This window comes from Apodemus sylvaticus, chromosome 15 (assembly GCF_947179515.1).
Source record: "Apodemus sylvaticus chromosome 15, mApoSyl1.1, whole genome shotgun sequence".
NCBI classification, from domain to species: Eukaryota; Metazoa; Chordata; class Mammalia; order Rodentia; family Muridae; genus Apodemus; species Apodemus sylvaticus.
This window is the reverse complement of record NC_067486.1, coordinates 28,247,554-28,271,295: the sequence shown is the minus strand read 5'-3', so window position 1 is coordinate 28,271,295 and position 23,742 is coordinate 28,247,554. Positions and strand designations below refer to the sequence as shown.

At 37.4% G+C, this 23,742-nt stretch overlaps 1 protein-coding gene across 1 annotated transcript in view; it reads left to right on the top strand.

Annotated features, from left to right (window-relative positions):
* Gbe1 (1,4-alpha-glucan branching enzyme 1) overlaps nucleotides 1–23,742 on the top strand; it is a 244,121-nt gene that overhangs the window by 176,494 nt on the left and 43,885 nt on the right. Inside the window, exons 11-12 of the mRNA XM_052158831.1 lie at nucleotides 3,184–3,294; nucleotides 5,782–5,953. Of these exons, the coding sequence (XP_052014791.1) occupies nucleotides 3,184–3,294; nucleotides 5,782–5,953 (283 nt within the window). The remainder of the gene's footprint in view (nucleotides 1–3,183; nucleotides 3,295–5,781; nucleotides 5,954–23,742) is intronic.

The following is a 23,742-nucleotide window of genomic DNA, read 5'->3' as shown; positions in this document are numbered from 1 at the left end:
TCTCTCTGTGTTTGTGTGTATGTTTGTATGTTTATATGAATTTTCTTAAAGAGTCAAAAGCATTATATAAACCTAGGTTAGATAAGCATACTTTGAGAACAAGTACCTATAATCATGGGGTAAGTAAATAAAGGGCGTAAGACATCTCTATGAATAACCATAACTTCCCAATGAGCCCTTACATGCACATGAACTACTTTCAAAGACCACAGTAATAGAAGTGTGTGGTGATGCTGAAGAACTTGTCTTGTCGGGTGTATGAAGGATGTTATTGGCATTATCATTTGCTGTCCTTTCTGTACTTCTAGGCAAGTTCTGCAAAGCTGAGTTCTAATAGTGAGGCTACTAACTTTACTCCACTTAATGATTCTTTAAACTATAGCGGGTCCACATAAGCATATTACAAATTCTCTTAGGTTGCATGATTTTTTGTGGCTTAGGACATTGAACGATGAGTTACCTTTGTTACTCTACAATGTTTGTCATTTCACATTTATTCCTTTGGCATAAGTTTGTCAACCCAAATTTCTAAAGTCTTCTAGTATTTTGTATAGAGTTACTTCTTTCCTAAGTTCCAAATTCTACTTTTTAACCTATTATTAAATTCTTCACCATCCTTTGTCTAGGTTCAAGAATATATCAAAATTATTGATTAACCTAGAATTATTTCCCAGTCAATCATAGCTCACAGTAGGTTATAATCTTCTTACAATTTTGACGGTATTTTCTACCTCCAAGTCTTTAAAATTAGTCTGTAAAATCCTTTAGATCCTTCTGTACAGTAGTAGGCAGTGTGTCATACAAATAGAAAGATTAGCATCGAACACCGAAGATATGGCATTGATTGTTGTTATGTTGAATTCAGGAAACCTTTGAAGGCTTCCTATGAACTAAAATGCCAGTTCCTATTTTATGCAGCTACTTAAATGTGTTTCTACATCACCAAATTTATGGCCTCAATTCATAAATCTAGAGAGTTAAGATATCACTAAATCTTTGAATACAGTGACTTTTCTCTGTTTTTATGTTCTGCATTGATAAAAACCTAATTAGGTCCTAAAGAAAAAGTCAAGGTCTTTAGGAGCATTTGCTGGTCTTCCAAAGGACTGGGTATAATTCCCTGAACCCAAGTGGTGACTCATGAGTGAATGGTTATAAATCCAGTCCCAAGATATCCAATACCCTTTTTTGCTTCTGTAAATAGTAGATTCATGTCATACACAGGCATGTGTTGCATGCAGAACATGAAAAAAAGTTTATATTTCTTTTTAAATCAACAGACAATAGTCACTGTCCCCAAATAGCAGTGAAACAGAAGAATATATTAAACCAGTTGAAGTCTTTTCAGAATACATATGGCTTTTAATATCATATGCACAAACAATATGAATGAGACAGTATTACTAGATTCCAGTCATGATTTCGTTGCATACATATGTGTGTAATATTCCATTTGTCTTCTCAGTTGATTAGAATATCATTATATTTTAACCATTCTCTTAAGTATTTACAAATATTTGGAATACTCATATCCAGTTTGATTTTTTTCTGATCAGATTTAAATAACTGAAGCTCTCATAAAAGGTGATATAACTCATTCTCCCCTCATTCTACCAAACCTTCTGAGTATTCAGTGTGATTTTTAGCTATAAACTTAGATTTTTGGACACTTGGTAATAAATTCTTCCAAATTTCCTAATTTTAAATTTGTATCATGTCATAATGAACACACCTCCATTGGTCATACTCCCTTGCTGTCCCAGCTTGGACATACTCCCTTGCTGTCACTGTAGACATCTGTTGTATTCCTACTGTCAATCACTTCTTAGTCCTAGCAAGGACTGTTGTGTTCTCCACCTCTTTGGTGTATTTCACAGAATGTGGTATACATGGAACGATTTAATTTGTCATTTTCTGGATTAGCATTTTCTCATAGCCAAATTCTCTGAAGATTTCACTGTTTTCCTGCTACTATACTTTTTATTAGTTTTCCATTTCTATGCCAGTTGGCCACAGTTTTGGAAACTGGCTGCATTGCTCAGTTTTGATCTCACCTTCAGACTGCATTCATCATAGCATCTTCTTCTGAGATACTAAATCCCTCAAGATGAGGACATACACAAAGGAAATGAATAAGAGGCAACCGCATCCATGTGCCCTTCTAGCAGTTTTGCCTAGAAGCAAGTTTCCTTGATGCTGTGAACAGAGAGTTGGCCCAAACAGAAAAATATATTGAATAATAGAGAAGCCACATTTAGAACATAAACTCAAGCAGCTTCCCCTTAAGAAACCTAGGCTGGGAAAATATTTGCATGATATCCATGGTGCTTGGAAAAGATAAAACATCAAGGACCCAGTGGTAGACTCCAGTAGGGAGCAATTCATATGAAGGAAGAGGGTCAGTAGTGTCATGTACTGGAAGTATTTATCTAAGAAAGAGCAATTACTGACCCAACTGCTGGCCATCTGAGGTCTGAGGTAGGTCAGCGCCATTACAGCAGGGTTAAAGGGCAAAAGCCATACTGGAGAAAATGAAGTGGAAAGAAAATCAGTGTGGTCTATTAAGATAATAATTATTTTGTGATAATTAGCATTTCCACTCTGGAATAATTGTTTTAATTATCATTGTTTATGAGTAGAACGAAATGCTGTTCCTGGTAAAGCATTTTTATTCAAGTCTAAAAATCTAACAAGTATATCTCTAGTGCATTAAAGTTACAGGAAAACCTAGTGTGCAATAATAGGAAAGTGAAGCAAAATTGACTGTCATTCATGATCTTGCAGTTATTACAGGTAATAAAAAAGTGGTAGCAATCTCAAAGTATAATTCAAAACATATGCAAAAATACCTCATATCACCTGCACACAAACATCCATGGGATAGTCTTCCATTTACATGTGCAGAATTAAACCTTATAGACTGATATATAGCAGAATATGAATGAATCCTTGAAGTTTAGCCTCCTTGTACCTTATGGATAGATAAATACCTGTCCCAGTTGCCATTTGCTTATATAATTTGAAGATGAGGTTTTACTTTCAGTAAACTTACAAACAAAGATATCATCACTCACTCTATCTGTATATCAAACGGGTTAGAATAATAGGTATGCCTGCAGATTGAGGCTTATGTGTATGAGTGTTTATGTTACTTAGAAGTTGATTTTTCTCCCTTGTATGCAGTTACTTAAAGAATTTAAAGATGAGGACTGGAATATGGGCAATATAGTATATACTCTCACCAATCGACGCTACCTTGAAAAGTGTGTGGCTTATGCAGAGAGCCACGATCAGGTAAATGAATATGGATAAATCGTTATTCTTTTATGTCAATGTTTATCTTCCTCTTTGTATTCTGTTGCATGTCGAACAGTTATAGTTACATACAGGTATTAGAATTATTTGTGTATGCATATACATACATAAATCCACATTTGAAAAACATCCACAATTCACTTTGTAGGACTATAAATTATACTTCTGAGTTACAATACAACTGGCCACATTGAAGTTACAAGTATTAATGATTCTTTTTTTTTGTTCATAAGAATAGTGGTTTTAATCTACAGTGATAGCTTTCTACATACACATTTTTGTCTTTTGCACTTTTCCTTCAAAACACAGGTCTCCTCCCATCATTGATCACCCAGATGGTACTTGTCCCTCTTTGGTCTATCCTCTCTGTTTCAACATGAGCTATTTTCCAAAGAGCAAGCATCAACTTGTCAACTTGTCGCCTCTGCTCTATTCTACTGGCTGAGGCTTGCCACTCAAAGGCACTCATGCGGGACCTGTTTCCTGTTTCAGCCCTTACTCAGCTCTATGCCTTTTATTTAATAATAATAGAACTTCTATTTAATAATAATAGAACTTCTGCCTGTTCCAGAAAAGTCTACTTCATTCAGTATTACCCTTTGCCTTTCACCTACTTTACCTCAGAGGCTCCCAGTCAAGTATCTCATTCTCTGTGAAGCCACAATTCAGCATGGAAAACTTAGTTGCCTTGTGCTCAATATTTTCATCACGTATTAGGGCAAGCGGAAAGTAGGTTCCCATTCGTTTTGTAACCCTACATTTGAATACCATCACTGTGCCTACAATTCTCAATAGTTATAGGAAGTTGGGATGGAAGGCACCATTTAGCAATTTTAATTTCTTTTATGTATGTGGGGCAAGGTTTCTCTATGCAGATCTAGCTGTCTTGCACCTTACTATGTAGACCAAACTGGCCTGAAACTCACAGTGCTCTGACTGCCTCCCAAGTGCTGGAATTCAAGGTGTTCATTCACTGTGCCTGGATGATTTTTATCATTTTATCAAAAAAATGGTAGAAATACCATTCTTTGGGTTATAAATGAAGGCAATAAATATCTTCAAGTTTTTGGGAATGTCTAGGTTAAGAAAGTTAAGGCAATAAATGTATTTGTTATTGCAGTGAAGGAGGCATGCTTTATAAATAATGGCTTTTCAGTTTTTTCCTCTTGATAAGAATGTACAAATAGACCATTGACAAAGTCCCTATCTCACAATCTACCTTTCTATTGCCTGTGAATTCAGTAAACTTGAGCACTGCTATCCTTGCTTGAATTTCATGTCTTGTCCCCAAGGTCACATATTTAAGTACTTATGATAAGGTTTTAAGGTTTTATTTGCCTAAACATATTTATTGTTTTAATCCTTGAATAGAAATGTGTTGAAGTGCAAAGTAGGCCTATGCTTAATTCTGAACTTCAGAGTTGGCCATTACTTTCTTATCATCTTAAGCTGTAAGGTCTGTGATGGATGTAACAGACCAAAAACATACGCAGAAGAGCACAGCCTAAAGGAGAACCATAGCTTGAAGAGAGGAGGGCGAGAGGTGGGGAGTGGGAGTTTCTCACTAACTATAAAACATTGTAAATTAAAATGGACGCATACATTATTACTATCCGACTGCAGACAGGTGGAAAACTCAGCACATTGTAAATTATCACCATGGAACATGAATATTTATTGAATAAATAAAATAAAAGTCATATGGCTAGAATAAGATGAAAGCTTGTGAAATTATCTCTCAGCATTTTAGCCTATCTGGGAAGAGATGTGGATTTCCCAAGAATTAGATGGGAAAGTACAAAATACATATAATAAACGATAAAACGTTTGACATAATTTTTACATAAATTCTTAACTATGAAGTATCTAAGAAATCTAAGTGATCTAAAATTAGCAAACATAGTAAGGTATGCATGTGTATGTGTAATATTTCTAAGATTCAGTTTCTGAGATTGTCCCAGTGATATGTATTTTCACAGGGTCACTTGACTTGAAAATAATCTTCCCCTGGGAAAAACTACAGTCATCCAAACACTTTAACAGAATCAGGGATTACAGAAGCAAGTAGGAATACAGATGAACCTGAGGAGGAAAGGGACATTGCTTAGGAATCTGTGCTTCACACCTTGTATTCATCTTTCAGAAAAAGCAGTCTAATTAAAATAGCTTAGTGGCATCCTACATTTAGACATTCCAACGTGAAACTTGTAATAATATCCCGAGACTGAGACCACATACTTCATATTTCACTATTACTGCCCTGTTAATGATGAGTGTCTTCATTAATTAACTGTCTTTAGTCTTGAGTAGTGCATGTTGTCACAAACCCTCTCTTCTGCTACCTAGCACATTAATGAGTCACTGATCCCAATCATCCTGTGTAACCCCGTGCTATGCTACTCAAGTGATGACTGCTCAGTTTTGGTGTCCGTGCCCTGCATTCACCTTGGTGAGTTGGTTTTGTAGGCACTGGTTGGTGACAAGACACTGGCATTTTGGTTGATGGACGCTGAGATGTACACGAACATGAGTGTGCTGGCTCCGTTCACCCCAGTGATTGACCGAGGGATACAGCTTCACAAGATGATTAGACTCATTACTCATGGGCTTGGTGGAGAAGGCTATCTCAATTTCATGGGTAAGTATGACTTACATACAAAGGAAACCTATGTTTAAAATGTAAACTAATATCAATGAATATTTTGAATTGGTCTTCCAGATTTAAAGAATATAACCTTGACTTTTATTAATTTTTTTTGTCAATCAGAATGCTAAAATATTTTTGAATCCTAAGATTATTATCTTGAATTTCTTCATCCTGGTTTCATTGTAGTATTTCAACATTAAGCATACTAAAGTTGTAGTTCTCAAATAACAATGTGTTAAGCAAGGTGGTTTGGATTTTCTCTGAGGTAGTTTCTCACAAGGTTCTGTGTCACAAGAGTGAAAATCATGGCTTAGGGACATTCTGAAGATCAAATTACTTACTTTTGAAAGCAACAAGTTGCTATAAGGTCTTTACCTGAAGAATGTTGAATAATAAAATAAGAAATTAACTAATATGCTTCTGTATGATTTGCTCTATAGCAAACATCTTAAATGTTTGGAGTTTGGATTTTAGGAGAGTCAGGTTCCTTGGTTGGAAAACAACCACTAAAACTATACAACATGTCTAGGACCCAGATTTGTTTTTCTACAAAAATATGCATGTGTGTGTTAGAGTTATTCAGTTTTTCTGAGAATCTTACATGAAACCTCGGAGCTTTGAATATCCTCTCTTATTTGCAAGCTGTAAGTTGGAAGATAGGCGCTAGACAATTTCAAAGGTGAATCGTTTCTCCTTTCTTAGTGTTTCTTAGAGTAGAGAAATTTCTGTAATGATGGGACACAGAATAACCAATGGGTTACTCTACCTAGATTATTCATCATAATATTTCCAAAACATTCATTTTAACACATTAATTGTGTTCAACCTCAGACAGACAAGTATTTATTCCTCTGGGAATCTCTGAACATGAAATTGAGAATTGTAACAAAATAAACAACTGTAATTGCATCTAACATCTACCTTTCTATAAGGTTGACTAATTGACCACATGTATAATAGGAAATGTAACTTTGAAATTATTCTTTTATATAGGGTCAAGAGCTCCTCAATAATTTTAATTAATTCTAACTTTTTTCTTGAAGACAGCTTCTATTTTTAATGAATCATTTAAAAGAATCTGTCTATATAGTATCTTTTCTAAGTATGGAATTCCTCTGCTTTTAAATAATAATCTCTTAATTGTTTTACATTTTGTCAGTAAAATGTTTATAAAATTGAATATTTCCCTGCTAGCTACCATAATTTTAAAGACCTTATTTTTTTATTTTGTCATCCTGTTCCTGTGCCCTCTAAAAGCCTTCAGTATCTCTGTGTCCTCTAGGGGACCTGGTAGCCATGAATGACAGAGCAGGTACCCCATTGTCAGCCCTGGGTCTCCTGCCTGAGACCACACTTTGAGACCGTACCCGCCCTGCTCTGCCAACCACACATTGTTTCAGTGTTTTGAATGACACAACGTCTTTCCCACCTGAACCCTGAGACGTTTGTTCATTCTCTGTTTGGGATCACTGCACCATTAGACACTCTTTCCTTTGTGTGCCGTCTGCTTGATAAATGTGTATTAAGTGCCCCACTATGCTGTGTGTTTTAGTATTCCCCACTCACTAGCATGTGACTTAACATAAGTACCTTTTGAACTCTCTTGATTATGTAGCATCTACAATAAATGCAATATTCAGTGAGTGTCCAAACCATTCAAACTGCAAGTTCCTATCTGTGCCGCAGAGAGCACAGAGCTCTCACTGCTGTCCTAAGACAGCAAGCACTCTGCATGGATATTCAGTCACGCTTTGGTTCAGCATTATTTCTAGATTGGAAAACACAAGTTGTTCTCACAAGCACAGGAATTTCTGAAACACTTAAGAAATGAATAATTAGTTGGAGCACTTACAGAAAATCTGTTATATTTGGAAGTAATGCAATTGTTTATTCTTATTTTAGGCATTTTCCTTTTTATCTTATAGAATTGTGTTTTTATTTCTCCAATGGTAAAGTTAGAAAAAAGCAATTTTTTACTTAAATAATTCCATGGTTTTTATATGTTGTTGTCTCTTTTTTGGTTTGGTAATTTATTTTCTTTCATTGGTTTTGTTTTGATTTTGATTTTATTTTGTTTTAGCAAAACAAAGTACATACCTTTTGCTGGGTAAGAATGTGGGAGGGGTCTGGGCGGAGGGGTGGCAGAGGAAAGAGTAGGATCTAAATATATTCTTAGGAAAAAAATCAAAGCCACTGAACACAAAAATATAAGCTAATTCTACCGTCTTTGAACATGTGGATATGGACTCTGTTTTCATTCAGCTCTGTCTGCAGAATCCTAGAAAATACCACTTTGGATGATTTGCTATTCATTTGTTTCTGAATACAATGTTTCTAGATTAAGGTTTTTTTTTTTTTTTAAAAAAAAATACATTGTGTCATCAATTCTGAAAGAATTACCATTAACTGTTAATAAAATAAAGTGTGTCACTTTTTCTGTCCCTTTTTGTTTTTCCTTCCTTTCTTTTTCAGCCAAACCTTAGTTCACAAGCAATCTGGGGACAGAGGTTAGGTGAATACTAAATTAGTCTTCATCCCAGTCTCAGCTGCTCTTACCCCAGCTCTGTGAGGAAAAGGGGCATGCTTAGCGGTATATAACTAGGAAGTGGCCACAGCTGGGCCTTTCTTCATTCTCATGGTATTCAACTTGAGAATATTACAAGGTCATTATTCTTAGCTCAAGTTGTAGATTATCCATAAGTGCGTAGCAAATGACAATAGCATAGAGGGTAAAAACAATCTGCTTTGTATCAAGTCTTCTAGGTGTTTGTAATCATGAAAGGGGACCAGAAATCTTTATTTTCTGCAGTCAGTTCTCCATGGTAGTGTTGTGCCTGTCTCACAGGATTTTTCTGGGGTGGAGTGGGGTGAAAGATTTAATGTATATCTTTTCAAACCTGCAAGCATATTTAACTTACCTAGTATTAGTTAATTTAGTAAATGCATGGGTCCTAAATAATATTTTAATTCCATGTAGAGGAAAATTTTAAACAATCTTTTTCAAAGGTCCATTGATTAATATGAGTAGCTTTAGGGTGTTCAATCCATTTATATTTTAAGATATCGGGTTGTAACCGAGAATAGGGAGTCTTGCCAGTTCATAGTCTCAGGTAAATTTGAAGATAGACTTAGAAGGAAACTGGGGGACAGTTTGGAGGTTAGAGACCAGTGCAAGAGAACAGAAGAACTGAAGATCTTAGCCACAGCGGGAGGAGAGGGATGGGTCAGAGAAAAGAGGAAAGGGCAGGACTTCTGAAATAGAGATCAGGAATGCAGTCAGGTTCAACCAGTCCATGTGTAGCTACACAGGAGGCAAGCGTGTGCAGCGGGAGCAAGGGTGACTGGGATTTCAGGCAAACGAGCTTAGTATTTTAGCCAACATCAGGAAAAGCAAAACCTTATACTTTTTTTGAGTTCATGCTTAGCCAGAAGGATCTGCAGGCCGCTGGGAGTGGATCATAGGGGTACACATTCATATCTCGCAAAAGAGAAAGTTTTCTGCCAGTCTTTTAGCATGTATCCCGGTATATCATGTTTCTTGAAGTCACTATAATAGACAGCTTTCCTGAGTAATATTTGCCTGTCAAGGTGACTGACAGGCTCATTTGGAGTAGAATATCTTTGTAATCATATAATCCCTGAGGCAGGTAAGAATGTCTCCTATCTATCCAGAGCCAGAGAGGGTATGCGGGCCATATTCCTGAAATGAAAAAAAAAATCACACAACTGACTAGATTTAAAAAAAAATATTAATAATACAGAGAGCTGGAAAGATGACCTAGCATTAAGAGCAGTTCCTGGGACCTCTTACAGAAGACTTGGTTCTGTGCTCAGAAACCAAGTCACAGTTTGAAACTGCCTGTAACTGTGGTCATGTTCTCTTGTCATGCTCTCTTCTACTCTCCTTATGCAACTATGGATGTGTGATATACATATATGTACCCTCCCCCGACATATATAAACATAAAATATCAATCAATCAGTCAATCCATCCATCCATCCATCCATCCATCCATCCATCCATCTAAAATTAAATGTTTAAATCTATAAAATAGCCACACATTATCAAAAAAAATAATTTTCCTTAATGGGCTTCAACCAACTCCCTATTTCCTCCTCTCATGAGCTATTTTAATTCTTAAGGAGGGACAGTGATGGCAGCTTTTCTTCTTTAAACTTAGTTTGTTATCATACCTAGGAGATTCAGCCCAGAGATAATAAGGGATACTTATTTTCAGTGGTCTTTAAACCTGCTATTTTCTGACAATCTACCTAAAAAGAGATGGTATCCATTATTTGTTAAGAAGCCATTCATGTTTTCCCAGTTTATATTGTATTATATATTTGAAAATTTCTGGAGTCAGTAATATCAAGTGTAAATATTACTTCACATATGCAATGGGTAATGGATATATCTACAAAGACAACCTTAGATTTATGTATAAGGAGGTTAGTGTGCCTTTATTATTTAAATTTAGTGCTGATCTGTTAACATGTCTTAAGTATCTTTTGAGTGATATCTATGTGTCTATAGAATGCAATTATATAGAATACCAAAATAAATTTAATGTATGTTTATAGTATATTCATGCACACCATATATGTGCTCTCTCTCTTTCCTCTCTCTGAATTTCTCTGTATCTCAGTCTGTTTCTTACTCTCTCCCTCCATCCCCCCACCCCACCCCTCTTTCTCTCTCTCTCTCTCTCTCTCACACACACACACACACACACACACACACACACCAGGCAGTAGGCATCAAGCTGAGTTAGGAGACTTTTGTTTTTGAGCTTCTTGTATCGAAACCATTTGGACTAGGAGGATTCGGGAAAGCCATGTTAAAATCAGAGTAGATGTATGCATGATGCCGTTGAGGGCATTTTTGAAATTAGAGTTCATTGGTAACATTAAATGTAAAACAAAGAAATGGGAAACAAAAAAACTTAGACAAGAGGCTTCATGGTGTTTTGGGGATTTTGTTTTTGTTGTTGTTGTTTTGTTTTCTTTTTTGGTTTTTTTTAAGCCAAATTTAATGGTAAAGAAAAAATGTAAGGACTGGAGATCAGTCGGTAGTTTAGAATGCTTATTATGTTAGAATGGAGAAATGAATTTTGATCTCCAGAATCCATACAGAATCTGGAGAAGGCATTAGAAGAAGTTAGGAATATTTAATCGTTAATTGAAAAGCAATGATGAAAAAGTATTATGTTTTAAGCCTCAATTTTATGGTAAAATGTTATCATTGAGTCAGTGATTTTTCATATAAAAACACTAATTTAGAATGCATTTGTAATACCAAATAGTCATATTATGAAATATTTTCTTCATTTAAACAAATATGTCTCATAGCATTATGAGAACCTTTTTTTTGTTTGTTTTTTTCAACAAAATGTAGGGTTTTTGTTTATTTTTTGTGTGTTTTGTCTTTTGTTTGTTTGTTTTGGTGGAAACTACACTTTTGTTTTTCAATCAGCTTGTCTTTAAAGAGTCTTGCCTTGTTGGTCCCTGGTTTGACTTCATCCTTAGTTTCGCCATCTGTTGAAACAGAGATGCAGGGTGACAGGCGTCACCTCGGGGCTGTCATGTTTGACTAGTTCTGAAACCTTAGGTCTGAGGAAGCAGTGCTCGTGTCAAAACAGAGCTGGCTCTCTCCCTGCTCATTTCTTCCTCCTTTCTGGGAGTCTAGCCTTACAGAAGACTGTTAAATGAGAACACCTTCTTTGGATTTGAAATTTTAATAGGGTGTGTGATCTCTGGATCTACCTCATAGCATAAATAATTCAAATTTCTCATAAAACAAAACCACTGCCACCAGCAAGTACAAAACACATCATCTGGCAAACTAAAATCAACAGAGCCAGCAGGATTTACCACTGTAATACATCAAGGGGATCCGGGAAGCTCAAAATGTGTGCTGTCCACATAACACAAGGATTTCTCTGGATATTGAATAACTCATGCATAATTGGAACACCCAACAAAATCTGGGATCAAGTGGGCTTATTGGCTTGTTCCTTCTCACAAAATTCATTCATGAAAATTACCTTTGCTGATTCGTCGTTCAATCTTTGCCCTCTTTAATGTAGAAAAGGAAAGCAAGAAATAAACTAAGTAAAAATATAAACAAGGGACCCAGGTGCAAAGACTTCTGAAAAAAAAAAATAAAACAGCCATTTGCCAACTCCAAAATTTGTTTTGTTTCCATGATTGAGATGGTTTGTTTTTTGCTTGGCCCAAGGATTGTCACTATTAGGAGGTTTAGCCTTGGATTAGGTATGTCACTGTAGGTATAGACCTCGATATGGTCCTAGCTGCCTGGGAGTTAGTCTTCTGCTAGCTGCCTTCTTCAGAACAAGAGGCAGAACTCTCAGGTCCTCTAGACCCATGTCTGTCAGGACTCTGTCATGCTTCCACCTTGATGATAATGAACTGAATCTCTGAACCTATAAGCCATCCCCAATTAAATGTTATCCTATAAGGTCTTGGTTTCTGTTCACAGCAGTAAAACCCTATCTAAGACAATGGCTTTACCATGTCTTTCCTCTATTTACCTTGTATCAAATTACCAGACTGCTTTTCTATTAGTTGATTTACTGATTATATAGTGTTTTGAATATAGAAGTCTAATACCTACCCTTGAAAATACTCTTTTCACAGAGCATTCTTAAAAACAAGAGACAGGGGAGCAAAGATAGAACCTCTGGGTCATGACGCACTATGAATCACTGAGCCTAGCCACTTACTGACTTAGAAATATGACTAACAGTAATTAAGGCTTGGGCTGAGGCAACCCACCCGTAATGGGCAATACCACTTCCTACCAGGGAAAAAGTGTTGGGGAGTCAGATTGTTGTATAAGCAAGGGCTCTTAATTCTAGACACACAAGCACCAATCCACATTCAAACACAAGTGGTAAATAGTTGATGTCAGAGAGTATCAAGGCTAAGAAATGCAATCTAGTTGCAGTCACCAACAGCCAGAACCATTATAGCCATGAGGCAAGATCAAACAACAAAGACCCATTGCCCAAGAATAAATGATGGCACAGAAGAAGACCCAGGGGTACAACACAGGGAAGCCATTGGGGGAAACAGAAGGAATTTTGGAGGAAGGAAGAAGACACTTGAATTGTAGTGTCACAATCACCAATATCCAGATTTTAAATGAGTAATCTGTTAAAACAGCTGTTTTTGCCCCAGTGAACCAAGACAAAGTGATTCTGAGAGGTAAGGAGCAAATAGGTGCACTGTAATGGACGTAAGAACGAAAGTTAGTTGCTTCAAAACCCATTCCAGCAAATAGTAAAATAAGACACAGTATTATTTTATGGGAATCAAGAAGGTTGTTTCCTTATGGGAGGGAAAACTGGTTTTTTTCCCCCTCCCAAATAAGACTCTTTAAAAGACTTTTTTTTTTGAGTGAGAGAAAGATTAACATTAAAGAAGAAAAATGAAGCTACAATTAACAGGGTACACAATGCACGTACAGATATTAGTATTTGTATAGAGGTGCTACTTTGCCCTGAAGCAATGAAGAAAGGGGGTTCGGGTGCAGAGCTGAAGGTCATGTTTATAGCTCAAAAAAATCATCATTTTGTGATGTGTGATAGAGAAGAAAAATGGGGTCTGAAAAAGGACAGAGGCTTTAAAGAAACATCTATGAAAGTGAAGACAGCAGAAGACCATGGCAGGGGGTCTGTACGCAATGCACACTCCCTTGATGGCTGATTTGGACAGCACACAGAGTCAGCCTTTGCTTATTTTTCTTTCCCCTTAGAATGCTTCAGTTGATCAGAGATTAGAGTTGCCCAGAACCTGTCAAATAGGAAAGCTTTCTGTGAGGAGAAGGGAACCTGGGACAGACTAGAGAACAGAAAGACTTCAACTACTAGTAAATCTCTAAGCCAGTGGGCGGGGTTTTGACAACCCAGGGCAAGGGAGGCAGCATGGGACCGACTGCTCCTGAGGGTTACTGAGAGTCTTTGTAAAGTACACACTTGTTGGTATATAAATTTGTTGCCCAAGCTTTGCATTTCCCTTACATTTGTTCACAAAATATTTGTGTGTTCCTATATGCCAAGTATAGGTAATTGGTTTGTTTATAAGGTAAAATAAAGTTGATAGAGAACCACATTGTTTCTAATGCAGGTCATCTGATATGTATCCCTATGTTTCTTGTTTAGGAATTTCATTATCATGATGTTATTCTTGTTCCCATAATGAGTGATACCTGCGGAGAAAGAGGCACAATTACAAACTGGCAATTTTCTCTCTCAGCAGTATTATGAAATTTCCATTACTAAATTTGAAGGATTTTCTCCATATGATTATATTGTATTTTGACATTTGAAAATTCCGTGGGACATTTTTTAATGAGTATGTTGCATTCTTCCAAAGCCACAGGGAAAGTAGATAGGTTTTGTCCTAAGTGTCAGGCTGTATTTATTGATGGCTGCATTAGACATCAGTATAAAATGTGAGACCTTGCTTCAGATCTTCCCTCTGTGATTGTTTAGTGTCAAACTTGTAAATTCTTCTTTTTTCTGATAGAAGGGAATACAATAAAAATTTAAATGTCTTCCTGCTAAGTGCTGGAATTGAAGCAGTTATAGCAAGAGAAAATACACTCTCCTGAACAGTAGGAGTGCTAATTTCTGGCATTTTCTCTTAGCTTGTTGAGGCAAGATTACTAAACGTAACATGACTCCTAGAAGTCTATAAAACTGAGCTGTGAAAAATGGCAAAGTTCTCAGTGTGAGCAGTTGCAAATGACTTGAAGCTCCATTAAAATTCTCAGAGACACAAATAGCACATATTCTAAATAGCGGAGACCTGAAAGAAATGGGCCAGATTTGATTCACAGCACACCGGAAACTCATTTCAGGGGGCATTTAATGCGAACCTACCATGATTGTTGTACTGTTAAGACTGAAGTAGTGGAGCTTGAAACCACTGAAACTCAGGGTGCGTGTGAGTGGGCCCTGATGTCGCAGAATTCACAAAGCACACCAAATGATTTTCTTTTGTGGAGGTGCTGACCAAGGGAAAAAGAAATGTGAAAGGTTGGTCTAGAGACCAGAAACCTGCACATGGAATTTCTTCTTTCTCTTCTTTCTCAGTAGAGGAAAGTCTCCATCTGTAAGGTGAACATTCCAAATAGGATTCTAGTTTCCAACTCCTTGCTGATGAGGATCACTTTCGAAAACAATGACTTCAAGCTATTAGAAAAGGATGTTGTACATACATTTTCTTTATGTCATTCCTAAAAAGGAAAGTAGCATGCAGCAAACCCATTACCAGTATGAAAATATTATAACATAGATATTGAGAGAGGACATTCTACTCCTTTGTCCCCAATCTCAGGAACACAGTCTTCTTTTACTTATCACTAAAGAACCCCAGTCAGGAGAGAAGGGATATTATTAGTTTTGGCTCAGTAGTTTATTTTCAGTGCAGAATTTGTTAGAAACAAGATTGCTTTTCCTTACAGAGCGTGCTAAGCAATGTATTATTATTCCTCGTGTACTGTAGATTTAAAACCGGAGCCTACTGTGCTGAATATTTGTCTCTGTCCTTTGAGAAAGGAGATGAACTTATCACCATTTAGAGAGTCCCAAGCACAGGACTCAAGGCCTGGCTTCATTACCTTTCCTTAAAGTGCGATCTGTTCATGCTGGGGTTTGACTCTGGGGGGTGGCACAGCTCCTGTCCTAATTTGATGCATTGGTAAAACAGGTGTGGATCTCAGCATACACTCTAAGGTAAAAAGCCCACTTGCTTCTCAATTTAAATCTGTGTTGTTTTCACCTGTGCTGGTCATTTCACCTTGAGAAGTGGAATAAAACCTTTATCTCGTCCCTTGATACATGCTTGTGCACATGGGCACTGGCTATCCCTGATTTACAGGGCATACTATTCATTTTTGTACAACCTTTGTATATCTAATGCAAATGCTAATTGTATTATATATGCCCATGAACAGGGGTAAACTATCCCGACAGCCCTAGATTAAAAGAGTAGGCATAATATCTTTTCACGTCCCATTGTCAGTTATTGATTTTGCCAAACAGGGGCTTTATTTGTCAACTTCCTGTAATTATATCAAAATTTATAAATTTTGCAATTTATAAATAGCAGAGTTTTATGTTGTTCCTAGTGTTAAAAGTTTTAGTTAATGATCAATGCAGGCCCATTTCTTTGGTTTATATATAGATAGAAACATCATGGTTGAATCTCCATAGCAAAGTAAAACCAGTCACCTCACTGCCAAAAATAAATAGTGTAGAGTAGTGGTCTCTTTATGGTCTTTCTCAACATCCGAATCATTTCATCCAAATTTCTCAAAATCTTGAATCATTTCTCAAAAGACATATTCTAGGGCCCAAACAATTAAGAATAGGACGTTTGTGATATAAACGGTAAGAGGCACTGTGTATTTTATTGTTCTGTAGAAATGTCAACAGCCTAGGTATTAATACTACCTATTAATATTTGAGAAGAGTCATAAAGCCTCGATGCCAAACCCTGACTCTATAGAAGATTCTTGTAAATGCTGGGGCTCTGCTCCCTGGATGCTCTTCATGGTGCCTCAATCTTCTGAAGGCTTGTGTGTTGAGGACAGGTGAACATGCTCCCCTCAGAGATGAGAAAAGAGATAAATTACTCCACAGTGTGATCATCATTGGTGCTGAACCCCTAGATTTGTGTTGTGATGTCACTGTCACTTGATCTAAAACCAAGAACCCCCCTCAGTAAGAGCTCAGCTCATTGGTGGAGCATGCGCTCTGCTTCCACCAATTTCAGGTCGTTGCGTCGTGTGAGTTCCCGTGTGTCTGGTGTGCACTGGACTTTGCAATCTCTTACTTGTACTCTCCATAAGTCATCTTTTTCCCCCTCCTCAGGGCCTCTTAGCACTTTCTATGGATTTCTAGAAATTTCAAGGGGAACAAATAACAGAGATCACCGTGTGAAGAGAATTGATTAAGGCGTCTAGGTTTTAACTGAAAGGTGGATGCCCGGCTCTTTTAGTATTAGCCAGTCAGGTTGTAATGATCCACAGGCTTCAAAGTGTGACTGATTGCCTGTTGTCCGTGCTGCTGGGCTGTAAGTCTGCCATCTCATATAATGCTGTGATGAGTGCCCTGAACACAGATATTATGTTCTAGAAGCCTTTCTACTGAGTTACTCACCAACAGCAAACAAGGAGGTTGGGAGGTGAATCTCTCTGCATCTGAAATCTTAGATAGTTACACTTATCTTTGCCTCTTTTCTCCACCTTCCCTGCCAATAAAGAAAAGCAGGTAAAAGTGAGCTGGTACATGTCTCATCGAAGACCAGTGAAGGATTATCTGGGTTCCTTCTAAGACCGAGTAACCTTTCTTTTTCATTCCTAACAAAATGAGAAAAAGTTTCTCTTTCACAATGTATTTTCCTATGAAGCTGAGACAATAAAAATGATTTGGCTTTCAATTTGACAATATTTTAGCACGAGGAGGGGTTGATTGTGACATGTCCCTTCTTCCAGCTCCTAGCCAAATCTGTGCACTAATTACGGGCATAGTGGCTATATGGAATTATGTAGGGAAAGAAAAGTGAGATAGTAGTTACCTTAGAATGTGCGCAGTGGTAAACAGCTTTGAACGTGAGCATAGAAGCAAAGGCTTGCTCATAGGGAATTATGGAAGGTTGTACAATAAGTCAGCATAGACAAATGAACAAGTTAAATAAGTTACTTGATTAAAACCATGAAAGATGAATTCAAAAGAGCCGCCATCTCAAAACAGGCAGCGCTGCAACATATTTTGCCATCAGAATTATTTTAAATTTGGTTAAAATTGTTTATGTCTAAATTCTTTCCTTACTAATTACATCAATAACTAGGACATGCCCCACTACAGCAGATGAGTTAAATATTTCATTTTAAACATCCATAAATATTATGAAGAAAAGATGCTGCTCTCCAGAACCCATGCAGTTATCAGCAACCATCGACTTGTTGACTCAAGTGAGAGGGAGATTTATATTTTAATGCTTTCTCAGGTATCTTGTGCCATAAGGGGTGCATTGCTTAAGAGACTTCTGTTGCACGTTTCTATATTAGGAGTACTTCTTGTCTATGCATGCAAGAGTTCTGTTTCTGAAGGCACAAGAAATGTCCAAGAAGTTCTTTGAATGTTTGTATTTTATTTTATAATTTGACAGCAACCCAGATATTTTTTATTGATATATTTTTATTTACATTTCAAATGATTTCCCCTTTTCTGGGTCCCCACTCCCTGCAAGTCCCATAAGCCCTCTTCCCTCCCCCTGTACCTCCATCTACCCCTTTCCACTTCCCTGTTCTGGAATCCCCCTATACTCTTGCACTGAGTCTTTCCAGAATCAGGGACCACTCCTCCATTCTTTTTGGACATCATTTAATTTGTGGATTATGTCTTGGGTATTCAAAGTTTCTAGGCTAATATCCACTTATCAGTGAGTACATACCATGATTGATCTTTTGAGACTGGGTTACCTCACTTAGTATGATGTTCTACAGCTCCATCCATTTGTCTAAGAATTTCATGAATTCATTGTTTCTAATGGCTGAATAGTACTCCATTCTGTAAATATACCACATTTTTTGTATCCATTCCTCCATTGAAGGACACCTGGGTTCTTTCCAGCTTCTGGCTACTACAAATAGGGCTGCTATGAACATAGTGGAGCATGTGTCCTTATTGCATGCTGAAGAATCCTCTGGATATATGCCCAGGAGTGGTATAACAGGATCCTCAGGAAGTGTCATGCCCAGTTTTCTGAGGAACTGCCAGACTGATTTCCAAAGTGGTTGCACCATCTTGCAATCCCACCAGCAGTGGAGGAGTGTTCCTCTTTCTCCACATCCTCTCCAACACCTGCTGTCTCCTGAGTTTTTGACCTTAGCCATTCTGACTGGTGTGAGGTGAAATCTCAGGGTTGTTTTGATTTGCATTTCCCTAATGATTAATGATGTTGAACATTTCTTAAGGTGTTTCTCAGCTCTCCGAAGTTCATGTGAAAATTCTTTGTTTAGCTCCGTACCCCACTTTTTAATGGGCAACCCAGATATTTAACATATTCAGTTGTACTCTCCAGTGTAAGTTTTGTGGTTTAGATAAAACACAGATTGTATAGTAGCTGTTGCAAAGCTTTGCTATGTGGTTTGCATGTGAAATGTCCCCATAGATGTATGTGTTGCACTACCTGACCCCAGAGCTCGTAGTGCTGGCTTCAATAGCTTTTAGGAACTCAGTAGGAGATAGGGCTGTAGAGGAGGAAGAGGGTTTCTGTGAACAATCTCATGGGTTATATTATAACCTATAATCTTATGAGTTAAAGGCTGTTTCTTTTGTTCTTGAAAAGTACAAGCTATACCTAGTTCCCATTACCATAGAGAACAGCTGGGCCTATCATAGTCAATAGCATCAAGATATTTGGAATCTGATTTGCTTCCAGTAGGTATTTTGTTATATTCTTGTGAAAAATATTGCATTGTCTTTGATTTGAATTGTAAATGTATTGTTCTTTAAAGAATTCGGTAGCAGAGCAAAAATCATAACTTGTTTGTCTTTTGTAAAAAAACAATTTATATAAGTCAAGTTGCTTGAAGCAAGTTGTACCTGTAGAACCATAAATATGAAATCCAAAAGTGAAATAATTGTAACTTTTAAAAGTATGAGCGGCACTATTATAATGCCTACCATACAATTATTTTCTGTCCTTCAAAATGCATTTAGCAGATTATATCTACAATTAACTTGAAAGCTTATACGTGTGTGTAATCTTTAACTGTAAGACCACTTCAAATTTTCATAGGCAAATGTATTGGCTCAACAAGTAACCCATGAATATCCCTTCAACTTTCTTTGTGCATCATTCTTAGCAGCTATTTTAAAATTACTTGTAATAAAAGCCAGATGCAGTGGCTCAATGGTTAAACGTCCTTGCCCACAAGCTTGGCAACCTGAACTCATTACAAAGAACCCATAGTGGTGAGAGAGAACCAGCAACCAAAATTGTCCTCTGACCTGCATAAGAATGCTTTGGGACACCCATTCCTACGCTCACATTCCCAGGGACAGTGCTAATATCATTACATTTTAAAAAGTGCCCATGTGGTAAGTATTTCAACGTTATGAACATATTGGCAGTCACTGCCATTCCTGGGAATCGACTGAGCTTTTCTCATGACCGAGGTTGAAAATATGAGATGAAAAAATGTTTAAGATCTTAAAAAAAAAACTTTTTTCTTTTTCAAAAAATGTTCATAGAAGTTACAGGTGTCATGGGTTAACATTTCATAATGTATTTAGAAGACACACAGGTGACGAATTGTTTAAACACCTCACTGAGTTACTTTGACTCAGCCTATGTGACAGTTCCTCTAATCCACAGACTCTATAGACTCCCTGGTTTACTCTATCATATTTCTGTCATTTACGCAAAAATTTACTGCAATTACCTTTATATTTCGTATTTTTTACCATTTTACTTTTCTTCATTATATTGTAGAATCACTGTATACTTAATGATTAAGGATCAGCTGGTTTATGATTAACTGTAGACTTTAAAATTATAATGTAGTAGACAAGCTTAATGGTACCTTCTGAAAAAAGCCAACATTTATTCCTTGAACATCTTAAAAAAATCATTGTATGGATTTTTTAAAGGAGTAATATTTGATAAATCTGGAGTTTTCTTGGAGTTTATGATGTATGAGAGTGAGTCAGTCTCCTCTCTCTTCCCCAACCTTCATGTGTGCCCAGTCCTTCTCTCCCTCCTAAGTATGGGCTCGCCTACTTTAAAAAGTTTTTTCTTCTTAATTTTTATTAGATATATTCGTTATTTACATTTTAAATGATTTCCCCTTTCCTGTTCACCCCCCCTCCGAGAAAAAGTCCCATAAGTCATCTCCTGCTTCCCTGTACTGATATTCTCCTACACTGCAGCATCAAGCCTTTCTGGGACCAAGAGCCTCTCCTCACTTTGATGTCCAACAAGGCCATCCTCTGCTGCCTATGCACCTGGAGCCATGGGACCCTCCATGTTTACTATCTGGTTGATGGTTTTGTCCCTGGGAGCTGTGGGGGTACTGGTTGACTCATCTTGTTGTTCCTCCTATGGTGATGCAGACCCCTTCAGCTCCTTGGGACCTTTCTCTAGTTCTCCATTGGGGACCCTGTGCTCAGTTCAGTGGTTGCCTGAGAGTGTCCCCCTCTGTATTTGTCATGCACTGGCAGGGTATCCCAGGTGACAGCTATATCTGGCTCAGGTCAGCAAGTACTTGTGGGCATTGATGATAGTGTCTGGGTTTTATAACTGTATAGGATGGATCAATAGGTGGGGCAGTCTGAATTATCTTTCCCTCAGACTCTGCTCTACACTTTGCCTTTGTATCTCCTTTTGTGGGTATTTTGTTCCCCCTTCTAAGAAGGACCAGAGAGTATCCATACTTTGTTCTTCCTTCTTCTTGAGCTTCATTTGATCTGTGAATTGTGTCTTGAGTATTCCAAGCTTCTGGGCTAATATCCACTTATCAGTGGGTGCGTACCATGTATGTTTTTTGTGATTGGGTTACCTCACTTAGGATGACATTTTCCAGTTCCACCCATTTGCCTAAGAATTTCATGATTTCATTGTTAATAGCTGAATAATATTCCATTGTATAAATATACCACATTTTCTGTATCCACTCCTCCGTTGAGAATATCTGGGTTCTTTCCAGATTCTGGCTATTATAAATAGGACTGCTTTGAATATAGTGGAAACATGTGTCCTTATTACATGCTGGAGAATCCTCTGTACATATGCCCAGGAGTAGTATAATGGGGTCCTTTGGTAGTATTATGCCCAGTTTTCTGAAGAACTGCCAAACTGATTTCCAAAAAGGTTTTATAAAACCACTGCATATCTGGTACTTACCATCTTCTTTTCTCAGAGATTGTGTGTTAGATTCTATGTACAAAACTGCTACAAGAATACCTATTTCGCCAGGGGTGGTGGCGCATGCCTATAATCCGAACACTCTGGGAGGCAGGCAGATTTCTGAGTTTGAGGCCAGCCTGGTCTACAGAGTGAGTTCTAGGACATCCAGGACTATACAGAGAAACCCTGTTTTGGAAAAAAACAAATCCAAAAAACCAAAAAAAAAAAAAAAAAAAAAAAAAAAACACCTGTTTCAGCTTCCAAGTTTGGGGGGCAGGTAGCTTTCTCCTTTTAGGATGGCCTAGATTTTTGTCCTTGTCTTCCTATTCCATGTGCAGAAATGAACTATTAGCTGAAATAAGAATTTTATTCTCATATTCTACATTGGTTGCTTTGAGTGTCTGAGCATAGAGTTGGCTTTTCTTATGATACTGCAAGCTGGGATATAACAAGTCAGAGGAACTGTTTCTAGATAGAATGCTTCCGGTGTAGTTGCAGCGGTCAACAGCTGAAGGCCAAGACAGAATATCTGGCAATGGCGGCTTTCTTTAGCCAAGTCCCATGTGTGAGAAAGCCACATAAAATATAATGTTGTCACCCTGATCACCTCATGAAGGCCCACTTTCCAGCCTTGAGAACATTTCTAATGAATGAACATAACTGTGTGTCATTCTCATTCTATTGAAAGTATTTCTACGGTGGCTAAAAGTTAAATGATACAGGTTTTAATACCTTGAAAGTTAAGAACAAGTTTCTTATGACTACTAGCCCACTTCCAACTTAATTATTTTAGTCTGTTTGCTTTCTTCTTTTTCTCTTGTCAATATAATCTACTCCTGACTAAATGAGGCATGGGTTGCCTAAGGAAATATAACATCAAAGGGAATCCACTGAAGATAAAGAATTTTAATTCTAATTTAGAAGGAATAATTATGACTATTGTATAGAAAGAAGAATTTTATAGTGTACCACACATGGAAATGTTGATTATTTTTCAATATTTCTTACCTGTACCACCATTTTTTAAAAACATAGCATGCATCCTTTTCTTTGAATTTAGTGGTGATTCTAAAGCTGATTTTGTCTTCAAAGCATAATTTAATGAAACAACAAATATATTCACTCTCCATGTGGTTTAAGGATGCACTGTGAGCTAGAATTGATTCTTTTCACTCTGCTTGATAATCATGTGTTTTAATTATTATGAAAATTATAAGATATAACTGGCAACTTCATCTTAGAAACTACCAAAGATATAAAAGTTTCATTTGAGAATACACTCTTTCCAAGCCCCTAGAGCTTGTTACTAATGTGTCTCCTCCCATCGCTTCACCCGCATCGTGTAGGTAAAGGTGTCAGAGCCACCTGTCTGTCTGACTTTTGGAAGGCTCCTCCTGCTCTCCTACACGTGGGACATCCATCTTCCTAAAGTTGCACTTCTTGCTGACCTCTGCAGCCTGTCCACGATCCCGCCCCCCGGCCTTGCTGATTGGGTCTTACACCCCATCTGCCTTTCTCTTTATTTAGCAGCCATGGCTGTCCGGTCTCCATTCCCTCCTTTTCTGGCTTCTCTCACACTGTACCTGTCTCATCAGAACCATCAGCCTCTTTTGTAACTTCCTTACTCTCCCCTTTTTGAGAAAGTCCACTTATTTTACATTTTGATCATTTCTTTAAAGTCAATGGTTCACAGTCTCACCTTGAATTATAACCTGTCAATATAAACTTTGTAACTTACTGCTTGACCTTCTTGCCTAGATACTGAAGTGGCTACAAAGTGATTGGTTACAAAACTGACATCTTTTCCTTTAAAAACCTTGGCGCTCCTTATGGTT